The sequence below is a fragment of the Haplochromis burtoni genome, unplaced genomic scaffold (assembly GCF_018398535.1).
Source record: "Haplochromis burtoni strain Fernald_Lab_line unplaced genomic scaffold, NCSU_Asbu1 Contig_135, whole genome shotgun sequence".
NCBI lineage: Eukaryota > Metazoa > Chordata > Actinopteri > Cichliformes > Cichlidae > Haplochromis > Haplochromis burtoni.
In genome coordinates, this window is record NW_024582496.1 from 995,392 (window position 1) to 1,012,895 (window position 17,504).

The window sequence follows — 17,504 nt, forward strand, 5'->3', positions numbered from 1 at the left end:
CAACTAGCTGTTGGAATGCGTTTGAATTTCCCAGGGCTTATCGTCATTGCTGCTGTTGCTGTTGGTTTCTATCATCAGCTCATGTAGAAGTCATCCAAATAACTGGGTGTGAATTAATGGTTCTACACCATCCACTGCGCATCAAACTGGACACACCTGAGCTCAGAAGCCACAAGGACAGATACAGAAACTCTTTACCAATTAATACCAGATATTCGTATATATTCATTTTAGATTTAAGACCCTGACTGTATGATATTTAGATTTATTTATTTATTTTTACCCTGGTGTGTTTTCTATTTAATCGAGCTCCTTGTCTAATATATATTTTTTTTCTTTTCCAAGCTATTTTGTTCTGTGGTGTTGTGTTTATTGAGCTATGTTGTTTTTCATGTGCTGGCAGCTGAAACACAGCAATTTCACAAGCTTTGGGATAAATAAAGTATTTCTTATTCTTAATGTTATTACTCTTATTTCAGCAGAGAAAATGTGCTGGCATGTCATGTTGGCATGGCGGGTGGCTCAGATGATTACTATACTCATAAGCTTTTGTGGGTGCTGTTGCTAAGGAAGAGCAACTAGTCACACAAACAAATCCAAATGAAAGCTATTTAAACTCTTTGTGGTTGAAATTCATGAACAAAACAAATCTCAGTTGTTGAAGTTCACTCCAAGTCCAGGATTGAAAAGCAAATTGGTTGTCAGTTTTCTCAGAACTGTAAAATTTGGTTTGCACAACTACATGTAACAGAATCTGAGGATGTCACTAGATGATTAAGACTGAAACGCGGTGTAATCGTGGACATGCTTTTGCAGCAAGAACATTAGGAATGTATCTGTGAGCTATGAATAACCAATGGATCCTTACCACCCTTTTTATCTTATATCTTCATCAAAAGCTTCTCCTATATTTTCAAATACACTTGAAAACAAATAAAAATAAATAATAAACAAGAACCTGTTATTATCTTGTTAATCTGAATACCAGCTTAATACAAGACATTCACGAGAGGTTCGCAACCAGAGCATAACAGGAGACAGCGCATGATTTTATTTATCATTATGCATTTTTTACTGATGGTTATTAATTTCTAACCTAATTTTTGATGGCAGTTTAGTGAACTGCACAGCACTGTTGGTAGCTCATGTCTAAGTCATGCATGATGCCCCACTTTACCTCTGTTTGTGGCTCAGCTCCAAAATCCTCTGCACATCTTTCTTGGCTACTGTGTCATCATTTTTCAGCGACTGAAAGAGAACAGAGACACTGTGTTTTTCCAGGAATGGCACAATTTGTTGTTGTACATGAAAAACTTCTGAAGGAAAATTACTTCATATCACCATCAACAGAAAATGGAAACAAATATACAGTATAAAAAAGCACGTGTAAGCATTTACTGTATGCGTTTACTGTTTGCTGTGACATTACACATTACAGAATCTTACCAGGTTTTCTGAGGTGTCTGTTAGAAAACGATGCAGCAGATGTAAAATGTTCAGACACCCCTATCCCTCCTCCCAAATTATATGGCTTTCAACAGTCTGCTGATGAATGTCCTAATGAGGGTACATGCAGAAGCACAGATTGGGTTCTACTGGTGCCTCAGCACCTGCCTGATGGGTAATTATGAATTAGTCAGGTCTCTGATTGCCCTACAAGCCCTCCAAGATATTTTTATTTGTTATGAACAGAACAGAAATGTACAGACTTGTAAGAAAATGTGGACTCCAAGGGAGAGATAGTTTATCTTTGCTTGTGCTTGAAGGTGATATCTATGGCAATTAACGCCACATTTCCATAATGCCTGAAACAAGCTCCTCCCCAGCGCCCGACTCCCATTTCATGTTAATCTATGAAGAGAAATAAAGAAAAAAAAAGAGGGAACAGCATCTGCTTACAAGAGGCAATGTATCTGCACTCAAGTAAATAAACTAATGGTGTAATAAAGCTGCACATTTAGTATATCTGAGTGGCATTTCAGTCATTTGTATGATTTGTCAAAAAGTCACGAGCTGAATGGACAGATTTAAATTCTTCAAATTTGGTTTGTTTTCTATTTATTTTGACTTCATGTTTTGTTGTATTCAAAATCAAATGGCAACATGTGTTTTGCTTTATTGTAATAATAACAAACACTCATCAGCTACTTAGATACACCTGATGAACTGCTTGTTAAAGGTACTTTAAAGGCATGCAGACATGTTCAGGATGACCTGCTTAAATTCAAACTGAGTGTCAGTGAATGTGGCATTGCTATTAAATCCACATGGGTTGGTCTGAGTATCCAAAACTGCTGATCTACTGGAATCTTCCACAGAACCAACTCTAGGGTTTACAGCAAATCGTCCAAAAAAGAGCAAATATCCAGTTAGCGGCAGTTATCTGGATGAAAATGTTTTGTTGATGCCAGAAGTCAGAGGAGAATGGCCACTTCTTTAAGCTGATAGTTTGATAGATAAATGAAATAACCTTATTATAGGCAATGTATGAAGAAGCGATCTCTCACAACAACTGAAAACATCATAAAATAAATATTACAAAGCTTTATGGACCTGTCATGGAAGCCATGTATTTACAGTATGGTTTCACAGGTATGTGCCAATATTTAATAAAAGATACAGCACAGTAACACTGTTTTTAACTGTTTGAATTCATAGTCTAATACCGATCTCTCTCGGGTGGATTGCTTTAAAGCAAATGGGCTACAGCAGACACCACATCGGGTACCACTCCTGCCAGCTGCGAACAGGGACCCAAAACTGAACAATGGAAGAAAAATGGAAAAATGTTGCTTTTTCTGAGAAATCTAGATTTCTGCTGCAACATTCCAGTATGAAAACATGGCTCCATTCAACCACCCATGCTGCTGCTAGTGGTTTAATGGGGTTTCTTTGCACACTTTGGGCGTTTGAGCATCGTTTCACACTACAAACCACATGAGCATTGTTGTTGACCATGTCCATCCCTTACTGACTACAGTGTTCCCATTTTCTGATGGCTGCTTCTAGCAGATTAACACAGCATGTCACAAAGCTCAAATCATCTCAAACTGGCTTCTTTCACATGATCAGTTTACTGTACTGACATGGGCTCCACAGGCACCAGATCTCAGTCCAATAGAGGACACTTTGAACAGGAAATTTGCATCATGGACGAGGAATGTTTCCAGCACCTTGTTGAATCGATGCCACAGAGAATTAAGACAGTTCTGAAGGCAAAAGAGAGACTGGCCGTAACACATGAAGTGGCTGGTGAGTATATGCAGTGCCTTTCTAATTTCCTAGTTTTCTGTGTTTATTTTTTACAGTTTTGTCAGACTTGGAGTTTCAGGTCATTAAAATGATTTTAATATTAGACAGCAATAGCCCATGTAGTCACAAAATGCTGTTTTTTAAATGATAAATGGTCAGTCGACCAAAATTACTCCAAGAGCACATTGATGACTCAGGTCCCGTAAGAACAACCATTCTAAAAAATGTTTTTATTTGTGGAGAAAAAGAATAGTTAGTATTCAGTAATCGACTCTATAACACAAACAACAATAAAAATCACTGAAAGACGTTAGTGTGGCAGCTACAAAATGGGCTTACATTGCGTTAAATGTGCAAATCCTCTCAAGTTATGTGGTCACGACATTAAGTTTAAACAACAAAGCAGCTACTTAAAGCCCACAGTTAACTGCTTCTTAACGTCCCTGGAGCTGCAGCAAAGACTAAAGTCCCAATCACAATAGGTTTAATTATTAGGGTTACCGAAATGCACCTAGAGAGCAGCTCATTATGTTTCAAAACACTTCACATGGGCCATCATTTCTTTCCAGAAACATTAAATGTTTTATCTTGTTGACTTGATCTCTTTTAAATGTTGATGATGTTTTCCCCCTTGAAGAATAGATTTTTTCCACTACACAGAAATTGGAATCCAACACAACCTCTGCCCTGCCCAGCACGCTGGCACAGGGCCCACGGCGAAGATTGATGCCAAACTAGCTAGCCTGGAGTGAGTAGACATCAAAGCCTGCCCCAGGGAATAGTTGTAGACAGACTACATGAGCTTTTTCCAGACACATGGGACATCTCTTGCAAACACAAACCACTGATGGAAAACTGGCCATATAATTCGTTTGATTATTGACTTTCTGACTATTCCAGTAGACAACAAATTGGCCTAAAGCGGCAAAACGCTGCTGCACAGACGAAGTATCACTCAGACAGCAACTTTATAAGTGCTGGATAGAAAAAGATGGGCATCTGGCTCCCAAGACCTAAGCATCCAAGTGGGAGGCATGTTTTGTTGGACTGCATATCCTGATGCGACTGAAAAATACCAAGTGATTAAAATATCTGAATTTATAACTGACTTTTTTCTTGTTACTGCCAGAAGCCATAATGAAGTTGACCTAAACTGACTGGTAAGAAGTGCTTTACAGCATCCAGCACTGTGGTAATTGTGTTCTCACAGCATTATAACATCTACTGTCCAGGATAATAAGGTACGTGAAATGTTCGAGACTGTTATTTGGCAGAACCAACTGATACCTGTCTTTGCGACAAACCAAATAATCCTCATAGTCACTCAAAGTTGTCTTATGAGCTAATTTAAAAAAAGAAACTTTCTTACTTCATGCAAACCACCCTCACTGCAGGAGGTGTGATATATATTTCACAACCTTGTTTTCAAGCCAAAATTTAATTAGGGCAAGCATCCTCTAAACTTTAGACACACACACACACACGCACACATCTCTATCTAGATAAATAGATAGATAGATTTTAATTAGTTGTCAGACCAATTTATTGCCTGTAAATGAGTGAGCAGTTTTACCATATTGTGTAGCTTTTAGTCTTTACTGGATAGGTAGAAGTGAGTTCTCACAACTACAAAACATAGGTCAAAGTTTCATATTTAAGTTGTGACAACATGTAAGAAATTTGAATCCTTTTGTTCTTTGCTACTATAAATTGAAGTAGCCTGTGGATTTTTTCCTGTATGAACATCTGATTGAACATTTAACCTACACAGTGTCACTGCAGTGATATCAACGCTAATAAAAAAAATTACTGTACTTAAAGTTTTAGTAAATGTCATTTGAGGAGATTATCAGTGACAGCTAAAGGTCCTGAGAAGAGAATGGGACCATGCTGAATCCATCCTTATGTTGAAATTTCCCGATAATGTTGGATTTCTGGTCGTCTACTTCTAAGCCCTGGATTTTTATTCATACCAAAAAATGACTTACCCAGTCTGCGCTCTACATTTACATTGTTCAGCAGCTGTAGAAACACTAACAAATCACGTATGTAACAATGGGTGGGCTTGTTGAACTTAAAAACATTTTTACCTTAATATTTAACAACAGGTTTACTGCAAATTCACTAAAAATGTGTGCAAGGACTCATGAATCCAGCCTTCAAACGGCTGAAAACAGGGATTAGAAAATGACTGAACCCGCGGAGCAAAATTCACAGCCGAATAAACTTTCAAACATTGCAAAGAAAAAAAGAGAAACAGTAAAAGTTCAACCTGAAGGTTGCCTTTTATGCTGTCCAGTTCCTTTGAAGTCTTGGAGAGCTGGTGCAGAATGCTGCTTCGTTCAGTGAAGACTTCCTTTAGCTTCTTTTCCAGCCCATCGTAACTTTGTCTGTTGAGAGAATGAAGGAATGAAATTTCACTATTAAGTGTCTGCCACTAGCTAAAAAAATCCACTCTTTATTGGCACCCTTAGGAGAACGAGGTGTTTCAACCAGATTAAGAGCACCATCGTTAAAGCTAAAGGGTAGAGCAAAAAGAGAGAAACCTAATATCTACTCGGCACAGTCTACGACAGAAAGATGGGGGAAAAAATCTATTCCTTTCAATCAACCAATTTAGTGAAGGCTCATTTTACAGAGATAGGTCTTTTGACCAGAGGTATAACCCTGCATTTCCATTTAAATATTCATGTAGTCCAACCAATTATTAAGGAACAAATTCTGCAGGGCACATTTGTCAAATCCTGTGTTTCCCTTTTCCAAACTCTATTGAACGGCAGTGCAGAGGCGTTCTTGTCATTTGTTACTGAGCTTCCAGATAGGCAAATAATATTTCACAGCATGTTTGCATGAACTATAGCCCTAATAAAGATATTATTTTTCATTCTTAATGACACACTATAATCCCCACTGAGAGATCTACTAAAGATCAGGGCACAAAAAAGTGATTAGGGGGCCATGGTGAGCAGATACAAAATCAGCAATAGCCCAGGACTTGACTAAAATATGATGTATTATATTTGGCTTTTGACAGCTAAAGATAACAACATAATTTCCATCTTGCTCCCTTAATTGAGTTAAAAGACTTCCAATTTACTACACGTGCACTTTCACTGTTGGAAAACAATCTAATAACGGAAAATCTATTTTTCATTTAATCTAACATCCTTGTTTACTGACTCAAGGAGACAACTCTTCTGGGAGGTGTTTGAAATTAAGCATATCTGAATGTAGTTACCCTGCAAATAAAATAGCCCAGAGGTTCTAATTTCCCCTAAAGCCTGCAAATTTGATTACTGTGATGACCTCTTGAATTTAATTGGGATGGTTTAAAATAGCAGTCACAAAATAGCCCATCCGCCGTACCTCTGGACTTTGGATAGGTGCTGTAAAAAAATACACACACACGGACACATTATATACACATATATACTTTTAACATGTTTTTTCCACTTTTGTGGAGCAAACTCTCCCAGGGACCCCCTCATAGCCCTAACATCTATTTCTCTTGACTTAGCATGTCTACAGCATGGGCTGTCTCAAACACTTCTCCATGCGTACCAGTTAGACTCAAGTTATGCAGCAGTAGCAGCAGTAATGGTTCCTTGGACCCTGAGAGAAATGAGTGATTTGTAATCATATTGACATAATGTGTCACCATAATATTAGAGCTGAGGCTCAAAGATAATGTATGAGGCAGTAATGCGCACAGCATGCTTGATTTATTGGTATTAATGATCCCAATCTGTATATCTGCACTGTTTTTGTGATACAGTACAATTTAAGAATTTCTGACAAATTTTGGGTCAAAGATCAACTTTATTCCAACAACATGAAAAAAATGAAAAAGGAAGAGAGATGGGGAAAAAAAAAGTTTGGATGGCATTTTTTTTTCTTGATGCATTTCATGAGATAGGGTTACTAGGAAATAAAACCAAGTTAAATATCTGAACCATCATATGGAGAAGAAAAGAAACAACCCTAACACTGTTAAAAAAGATATTTACTTTTTCCATGGCACAACTGAAAAGACCAAAAGAACTTTCTCTGCTCACTTCCTTCCATTATCAGAAATGCTGAAGGACAGCACAAGCATATGAACTTAACCTAGATGTTTAACTTAACATAGATATTTGTTGCTAAATACTTGCTGGGTAGCCACAAATCTTCTCACTTGCCCTTCTCTCTTTACATGAATCACTACTACAAAATGTTGCTGACCATTCCCTATTCCTGACCGTCCTAGCATCACTCGACTGCTACAATATTCTGTACCCATGGCTGTGTTTCAACTCGGGCCGTCTTCCAAAAAACCCTCCACAACCCATGTCATAGATCCCAGACGGAGATCACACACAATAACACATAAATCACTAACAGAAAAGCAACACCTGGGAAATAAATAAACAACATGGCATATTGAATCCCACACATGACTTGGTACCATATGGCAATGGCAGGAAATTTATTACAGGTTCAAGCAACAAGAGGAAGATGGGGTGAGCGAGCCCTCCCTGTCTGCCATAATATTCATTACCCAATGGAATAGACCCTTGGGTAGCTGTGAAATGAATAAGACCCATAATTTGAGGCCCATTGATGCAGAAACATGTATATTACAAGCTTCTGAGATGAAGTCTGATTATTTTTCTTCCCAATCTACTATAAACTGCTCATTAGAGAAAACAAATGGTAACAGCTGCATGATTGTACCATGACCTCCCAAGAGTTCAGTGTTCTAGCCGGGTTCTGTGAAACAAAGATCGCCCTTTTTTGCAATTCAGTGACGTTAATGACGATAATGACAACCAGAATGCCTGACAAATGCTTGACAAAAAAAGGCTTATGGTCAGAAATGGCACCACCAAGCACGTGGTCATAAAGCCATGGTGTTTGAGATAATGAAATCTTTCTTCCCAGGCATCTGCAGATTGAAATCAGTATTTGGCTGCCTTTATGATACTCATCAAACTCCTGAGATTGCGAGGGAGGCATCTCTTATAGGATCTGATTATTGAGGACAAATATTTCTTTGCCCTTGGAGTCACAGCAGGTCTCTGAGTTATATGAGGCAGACCCTGCAGTATGAAATGGAACTGCAGAGGCTAAGGGAGACAACACTGAACATTAGAGTCAACATCCAAGCAATGGCTCAATAAAGGTATCCAAGGTTGCGTTGTGCACTCATAGAGAGATATAGTACAGGAGCTCATGGTCCACTGTTAACAGGAGATGGACTATGAATATTTTTCATTTTTCAAGTGCCTCAAGTCACGCTTTATAATTGGTTTTCTACTAAGTTGTCTGTTGTGTGTGGAAACAAAACTGTTTCATCCCTTGAGTTAGGTGCCTTTTTATGCTTAAATGATTTACAGAAACATTCCTCTGGATATAAAAGAAAAAAATCAAAGGCTAAACTGAAAAAGTTAGTGAAAAAGCAGCCAATGTCTAAGGAAAAACTTTGAAAGCCTAAAGCCCGAGACTACTTAAAAACACAGAAATTGCAAAGAAATCTAGTCCTTGTAAGCAAAATATAAATAAATAAAGAATGACTCAAATCTGTACTGTATATAATTAATGAGTAATCTATATCAAGTATTCATAGTGCTAAGATTTGAATGTAATACTGGACAGTATTGCCGGCCATACTGTGTTGTGTGACAAGCATCTGTCCATTGTCGTTACCTTATTTGAACTTATTTTAATATTGTGTATTGCTCAGAAGTGGATGAACTGTGGAATTATAAACAGCTTAAAACCTATTTAAAAGAATTTTTTTCATGTAAAAAAAAATGAGATCAGTAAAACTCAATACAATGATGTAGAGGATATTTTCTACCACTGTCTGGTTAGAGATTAGCAGCATTCATGGAAGATATATGAATAAATACACAAAATATGATAAATAAATAAATTAAAACCTCTGTGTGTAAGCAGGTCTCTCCCTCCCCAACAGGAATTCAGTTATTTATGGAAAATCTGTAGGAGGGAGTCACTGGTTCAGACAAGGACAAATTAAAGGATCCCTCTGGGCTTAGTGTCTTTGGATGTTTCTTTACTACCAGATGTTTCAACACCCACTCACAGCTGAATTGGGTCTCTGTCAGTCTTTCAGTTCACCTGTCAACTATGCAGATAATTCGATGATCAAAATAAACATCTAGCCAAAAGGTTTCTTAAACTCTGTTTTGCCTTGAAGTTTACTCCTAAATTGCTGCTGGTAAGCCTTATGGTATATTTCTCCCCGGGTATTATTTAGTGTCCCCTGCAACCTGGCGTGTCAATTGATGTGTCAGAGGGATGTGATATAGCATCCAGACAGAAAACATAATTACCCATCAGTTGTGACAGCAATCTTGATATGATAAGTTGGCTTATTTGCAAAGGCCTTATTTGTCAGCAAGCCTTCATAATTACTGAATGTGCATGAGTACACCGCAAATAAATGTTCAATACTTGATTAATTTCTGTGTGGATGAATTAAAAGCACTTGGAGAAAGAGCTAAGTTGCCATGTTTTTCTTTTTCGGTATAGAAAACTAAGATTAGCTAACAGCACTTAGAGGGCTAAATTTGAACAGTATGATATCATAAAAACATAAGGATGTATAAAAAATGTCAGTTTTTACGTCAATGTTTTTATGATACATAACTATCTGATTAAAAAAAACAAAGTCCATATTCATCCGTGACCATTTCTTCCAGTTCTTGGACTAGAAAATAAAACTACACACCAAAAGCAGACAGGCGTGCCAGCATGCTAAAACACCATGCTATGTCTCTGACTGCAGGACCAAACTTGAACATTTAATATTTTACAAGGAAGCCACCACAGAAGCCAATAGCTAGCATAAAAGGAGTTCATTTGCCGTCATGCAGATTATGGGCAGACAGCGGTTTATGTGGTACTACCAATTTCAGGCTGGATTAATTATGCCATTAGAAGGGGGTAAATAAATAGTTTTAATAGCAGGGAGAGCCCAGGGCCTGTCAGCGAATTAATATATTCCTCTAGCAGAGCATGACCACCATCCAACATCTGCAACAAAAGTCAGTCATGTTTACCAGCTGTTGTATAAACAATGCAGACAGCAGGGAATATTAATTGCATGCATGTCAGGGATGCCTGACACTACCATCTTCGTTAACTGTTTAGTTGGGGGATAAAGTGAAACAATTTGTGATGAGGAAGTCAATTTTTGCTTTGTCAGGAAAGGTCAAAACAATTCAGAGACCTCAATCATCTCAACATTTCAGGACATGAAGATTCTATATGCATTTGACATTTCACTAAACGCAACACAAAAAGTCATAAAGGAACATGTAAACTGAATTAGCACTTAGAGGATTTTACAAAACAGATGAACTGAAATATTTAGGTGTGGGTATAGCCCTTTTTAAGAGTTCTCTACAGTTTATTATTATTTACCTGGTATGAAAATCAATGCCGGCCTAGAATTATTTATGTTATCAGGATATCAGTGGCATATAGCTATTACTTAACAATCCCCACTAATATTTGATCATAAACAGCAATAGATGCCTGGATGAACGAATGGTAAGATGATGGATGGCTATATTAGGATATAATATTTAATGCACAATTCACTTTTTTGACAATCTAAATAATGTTCATCCCTTTTTACAATACCACAAGCATGCATTGTTTATGAGCTTTTAAGATGAAATTCAGACATCATGTTTAGTTTGAAGTTTAAAAGGTGATTACTCCAAATAGTTTGGAACAATGATGCAGCACTTGATAAAAAGCAGAGCAGTAAGCCAATAGTGATCTGAATAAAAAAGAAAAACAAAGAGTCAATCAAATCACATGACACAAAATAATCACTTTTAAACAATGATTTTCAAAGCAAGTACCATTGAATAATAAAGCTTGGATGAATCTGTTACAAAACAATTAAGTAAAGAGCAATTTGCATGTAAGTATTATATCATTTCGACAGATGAAATTAAAATAGTGTAAACCAATTTTACACATGAGTAATAAATGCAGATATTCTCACTCTCTCTTTCTTGTACTTTACATCATCTAAACATTTGAAAAAAATTACATAATTGTGCAGCTTTCTGCTCTGTGTGGCCATCAAGCTGAAGAACCTGATAACACTCTAAGAACTGTTGTTCATAATTCACAATCACATATTAGTTAATAGATACTTTACAAGATGACTACAGTTAATAATGCTAGTAACTGGTTACTAGCATTATTAATACCACAAATAAACATCACTCATCTAGAAGATTCCTGTCAAATTGCAGGTGATGTTTATAAAATTTTATTGATGGATGATAATCTTGCAGTGCATCTATAAACATCATCATAAACATATAAAAATCATTATATGTTTTCTTATTTATTTATTTTTAGCTATGATACCATAAAAATAAACACACATATCTCAACTGCCAACCTCTGGTCAATCATGTAAACTATCCAGCATATATATATGTCTCCAAGATCTCATCCTTGAAAGGTGATTTCTTCTAATTTGCTCATTACCTAAGTTATGCAATTTCTCACCGGTGGGAAGCTCTAAGGCATTGAAATAGAAATATTTAGCATATTAGATGAATAATTCAATGATTACTGGCAGGCATTTTCATGCATATGCCAGTTACTTTCCCTCGACATGTCTACATGCACTTAGAAACAATACCGTTTCTAGATATGTAGAAGTTTTTCTGTTTGTTTCGCACAGTGTATAATGTTTATTTTTCAAATTAGTAGGATATACCTTCAGTGAAATGCAAAGGAGAACTAAATCCTGTAAATCCTCAGTGCATTTCTCTATTTTCTGCTTGGGCTGAGCTCATCAGACAATCCACTGTGCTCTTTCCATTGTCACCTACAATCCGAATCATTTTCACAGTGACATGATATCCTCTCAATCAGACCAGCTCCATGCCTGGTAAAGCTGCATTTGCTTCCAAATTAACCAAGTCAAAGTCAAGCTCATTTTCTGACTAAGTGCATATCGACACCCCTGTTTGTTTTGTGAACATTCCTCTTGTGTTTTACACAATGTGTATCTGCCAAAGTTCCATTACTTTGTGTTTCTTCAGCTTACTATATGATCTTGATGTGACACATTTTGTCTTCCTATAGAACAACCTCTAATCTACAGAATTCGATCGCGCAAATCATTGCTTTTAAAGCATCCCAGGAACCTCTTGTGGTTGCCAGATACAATTAAATCTCGAATTTGAGTGTATCTAATGCAATTCCACCCATTCTTGTTTTTCAAAGCTCTACAACACTGTGATTCCAGCCTCACTAATTGTTGTGTTATAATCAAGCCGGATTGAGCTCGGACTTTTTTGTTTACTTTAAAGCCATACGCTGCCAGACATCAGTGCCTACTGCTCTTGCTTATGATAAAGCAATTTCGTACATGTGGGAGAGCCTCACCTTTTCCCTCAGAGACGTTATATGACAATGTCTAATCCAGCTTTGTTTCCAGCCTTGTCAGAGAGTGGTACAAGGAACATGTTGTTTGTGCACCAGAGGCAACAACCTCAGGATATTAACACTACCACTATAATCCTGAATTGATCTGACAACTGAAACACTCAGGCTTTCAGTAGAATATTGGCCAAAAATATAGTAAAAAAAAAAAAACCTGTTCACCAAGAATTTGATCAGCATATATTTTAAATGATTAGTGTCGAGGTTCAGCCATAGGAGGAGGAGATAAAATCTTATTTGTTGGTTAACAGAACACCTCTATGTGTTCTCGAAGCACAACTAAAAAACAAAAATAAATAATTAATATTAACAATGGTATTTATTTACATATAAATGGCACATAGCCTTAATAAATTGTAAGATCTTATCTTATGACACTTGCATAAATCCAGTTTTTGTTTTAAATGTAATCACCACACTAGTGAAAAATAGCATTTATCTGAAAGATAGGCCTCTCTCTATTAGTATTGCTCTGTGTCTTGTTTCCTCTCATCTGACCGATAGCTAAGAAGTTGAGAACTGGCAACAAGCAGACAGATGCATCTGATTCACATCAAGGGCAATCAGTGAAGCCTCTTCCCAACTTCCAAGTGTCACTCAGGGAAAACACAAGAGGACGAGTTAAGCCAGCCAGCAGGGAGGGAGGAAGGGGGGCGTGTGAGGTGGAGAATTTGGAATTGGATGACGGATGTGACTTGATTACTGGTTAACTACCCTGCTGGTGCACCACTCTGATCTGGATGAGAAACCCGCTGGCGGATGGATTCTCAATTTGGACTATAGGCGAGACTGAATCTATTGTTTGACTGCAGGCAGACTGACAGTTACAGAGGCCTTGACTGAACTTGCAGAAGCTTGCTCTTTGGGTACGTCCAAAGTATTAGTGTTCTGTTGTTGTGGTGAAAAATCTGCACCATGTAAAAATTTACAAGCAAACCTATTGGCCAAACTTTGGACTAACATTATGAAATACAAAGCAAATTTACAAGTTAGTCAGGGAAGTAAGTTGACCGCGACATAGTAGCGCTGCGGTTAGCATCGTTGTCTCAAAGCAAGAAGGTCCAGTGTTTGACTTCACCATCTGGCTTGGGCCTTTCTGTGCGGACTCCCCTTCACCCATTGTTTCTTGAGTACTCTTGCTTTCTCCCACAGTCCAAACACATGCAATTAGTGAGGTTACATTAATTAGTCATACTAAATTGCCCATAGGTGTGAAGGCTTGTCTCTATCCCTGTGTTATCCCTACAGCAGATTGTGTACTCTATGGTAGATGGGATAGGATCCTGCAACCCTGATAAGGAAAAGCAGAAAAGAATGAATGGATGGAGTGAAGTAAGTCTTGTCTCACAACTTAAGAACAGAGAGTCAAAAACAAGCGAGATGACTCACTAGACGACCTTGTTGATCTTCACTGAATCACACAATAAAACGGAATGGCAATGAGTTTGTTTTGCTTGGGTTTATTCTATGATCCATGACCTGCAACCTAACACTAAGCGCAATCATAGAAAACTAGAGCACATAATATGGCAATACGAAAAAAAGATAACTATCCATATGCAAAGTACTGTGATTATTGTTTATTAATTTCCTTTTATCATTTCATTAAAAAGATATCCTTTATAAAAACTTTTGCACAAACAGAATTTGATGTAATGCACTGCACTACAAAAAACAGCAGTGTATTTGTTTTTTAATTTATGGAGTTTTTGAGGGCACGATGTATAAATATCTAAAAATCACATCACAAGTAAATTAGTAAATGTGGCAAATTCCATATAAAATTGAGAAATCTGTAGGTCTGTAAAAAAAAGACAACATTCAAAGTGCAGAAGGTTAAAAGTGGGAAACAAAAACAGCATTTTCAGCTCCAATTATTAAAGTATGGGGATCCTATGTTGTTGTTTTTTAAAATTTTAACCTTTACATCTGCTGCCTTCAAATGTGATCACCGGGTGTTATAGAAAAAAATGTATAGTGGCCTATTTACAGCTATCCACTCACTTTCAAAAGAAAATATTCTGCTGCACACATTTTGCTTTACTGTTTTGGAATTGAGCCATTATCCGAGACTCCCACATCCTCGCCACCCTGGAAAACGTCGCCCTGCAATGTCATAACCTCCTGCCTTTCCTAAAAACCTAACTACCACTGTGAGTTCTGCATTTTCATTCCTCCTCTGTCTTACAAATCATATTAAATGCACAGCTTATGAGCTCAGGAATGCACCACTGTCTCTGGTGGATATTTGTTTGGGTATGTTGTTTCTGATGTTGTTGCTAGTTTTGCACAGATCATCCCGAGGCAAAGAACCACCCACTCTCAAGTTGCAGGACTGTGATTTTTCTACACAGCTACAAGCTGTGTTTTTTTTGTTTTGTTTTTTTGAATGACCTCAACAAATAATTTGACATAGAATTCTCAATTACCTGTTCAGCCTAAGTTTACATTTAGTGATTTCTTATAAACCATCTTAGGAAATAATTCACTGGTTTTTCATATTTAGCCATAGTATAAGACACTGACACATTTAGATATCACTTTACTATTCAACTAATATCAGTGCTAAGCAGCATAAGATACTAATACACCAGATAGTAAGTGATTAGGCAGTTGGAGGTACAAACTGCATTATAGTGCTTTACTCATATTATTGCTTCAGTCCCCGAGGAATGGGAAGTGTAATGAAGGAATGACAAAATATACAAAAGCAAGAAAAAAGTGCAGCCAGATCACACGTACATTAAACAATGTACAAAGAGTTAAAGGTTTGCCTCCTGTGGGCAAAATATATATATATATATATATAAAAAAACACCCAGCACGCCCCTGCGGGCGGTTTATCCTTCAAGCTCGGGTCCTCTACCAGAGGCCTGGGAGCTTGAGGGTCCTGCGCAGTATCTTAGCTGTTCCCAGGACTGCGCTCTTCTGGACAGAGATCTCCGATGTTATTCCCGGGATCTGCTGGAGCCACTCGCCTAGCTTGGGAGTCACCGCACCTAGTGCTCCGATTACCACGGGGACCACCGTTACCTTCACCCTCCACATCCTCTCGAGCTCTTCTCTGAAGTATATATATATATATATATATATATATATATATATATATATGTGTGTGTGTGTGTGTGTGTGTGTGTGTGTGTGTGTGTGTGTTCTTTGAAAACAGCCCAAAGGCTAGGGAAACTGTCTCTCATAGTAATATGTTATGGGATCGAGCATATTTCAGGTGATGGCGAGGATGATGACAGAGTTTCCCAGAGTTTGCAGTGTCTTTGATGCACAGTCTTTTGTACGTAGTTTGCAGGCACTCAAAGGGGGGTGCTATGTCGACTCTGGTTCATGCCAAAGGGTTTCATATCAAAGTGTTGTTGTAAACAAGAGAATAGTTTGTTTCATAAATGCATTGATTTCATTACAATAGTCAGACAAGCTTTTACCTAGAGTCATGGTGGCAACAGTGTTATTCCCTCACATTTAATTTCTCAGCTTTTTGGAAAAGTATTACAGTATTTATTTCAATTATTTCTTATAATATGTAAAGTTAAGCTATGTATTTTACAGTAAACTAACTGTTAATTGGTTGCAGATATTGATAGTAGCTTGCCCAGTTTGTTTAAATAATCTAAGTTGAGTTGAAAAAACATCATGTTGACAACCCATTCCGTTGTTCCTTTGAAATGTTTCAGCTTTACTGCCTGGTGATAAGTACACACTGTTTCTCTTTAACAGGGCTCTTGGCAGTTTGCAGAGTGTAAGTATGCATGCATGCAAAAAGTCATAACAACCACACACTTTGAATAAAGTGGTGACCAGGACAAGGTTCTGTCTAATGAGTAAGATGACAGATGACAGTAGGCTTTAAGCACATAAACATCGGACACAGATGTCCTCCACCTTCAAGAATCACGCTTTTCATGTATGCATTGCTGTAATGCACAATGAAAAAGATCTGATCTGAATCTGTCTTCAGCCAAATTCCACAAAAAGTGAGAAGCTAACAGTGAGACACATAAACTGGGTGATATATTAAGTCAAAGCAGAGATTCTCTCCTTGATCTCCATGAATTTCTTATCAAAATTATAATTACACTTATTAGCATATTAAGTATAGAATTCAACCCTAATCTGCAACCCATTTACTTTGCTTTTCATGAACTGTGCCACATTATGCTCTATTGAAAGGAAAATTATCTATCATGCCTACAAACATCACCAATATTAAAAAAGACTGAAATGAACCAAGGTTAATAGAGGTCTTCACCCTAGGTTGATAAGAATGAATATGGCCATCTGTGGTCTTCCTTAAGACCGACAGGAAGAGCATTTAAAAATATGTTTCCCTCTACACTCCCCGTTTTGAAAATTATTCAGTTACCACTTTTTGATAAGTTTCTTCATAAGACAGTGCTGCCATTGCCTTCTGTAATAAATATGAGTACTGAGTGCTGGGTGCTAAAAGCTGAATACTGGAGCAGGGCTATTTACAGTAGCATGAGCACAGAAGAAAATTAGGCTTTTCTAAATTGATTATTTTATGAGCAGCAAGAGCAGGAATAAGAACGTATCACATCACGGCCGATCATCCACTAACAGTTTGGTTTTTAACTAAATCATTTGTGAACATACTTCAAACAGCATATGACGGAGCTACTTAATGTTATTTTATATGGCATCCAGAAAATGATTACAGAGGTTTAAAGAGACCTAAATATTCAAAAGAATATTTGAATATTTAAAGAATAAAGAAAAAACATGTGATTTGGGTC

At 37.3% G+C, this 17,504-nt stretch overlaps 1 protein-coding gene across 1 annotated transcript in view; it reads right to left on the minus strand.

The window, feature by feature from the left end:
• The window catches only part of luzp2 (leucine zipper protein 2), a 143,040-nt gene that overhangs the window by 66,025 nt on the left and 59,511 nt on the right, over nucleotides 1-17,504 (minus strand). The window contains exons 2-3 of the mRNA XM_005930814.3: nucleotides 5,525-5,642; nucleotides 1,178-1,248 (exon numbers count right to left, since the gene is read on the minus strand). Of these exons, the coding sequence (XP_005930876.2) occupies nucleotides 1,178-1,248; nucleotides 5,525-5,642 (189 nt within the window). The remainder of the gene's footprint in view (nucleotides 1-1,177; nucleotides 1,249-5,524; nucleotides 5,643-17,504) is intronic.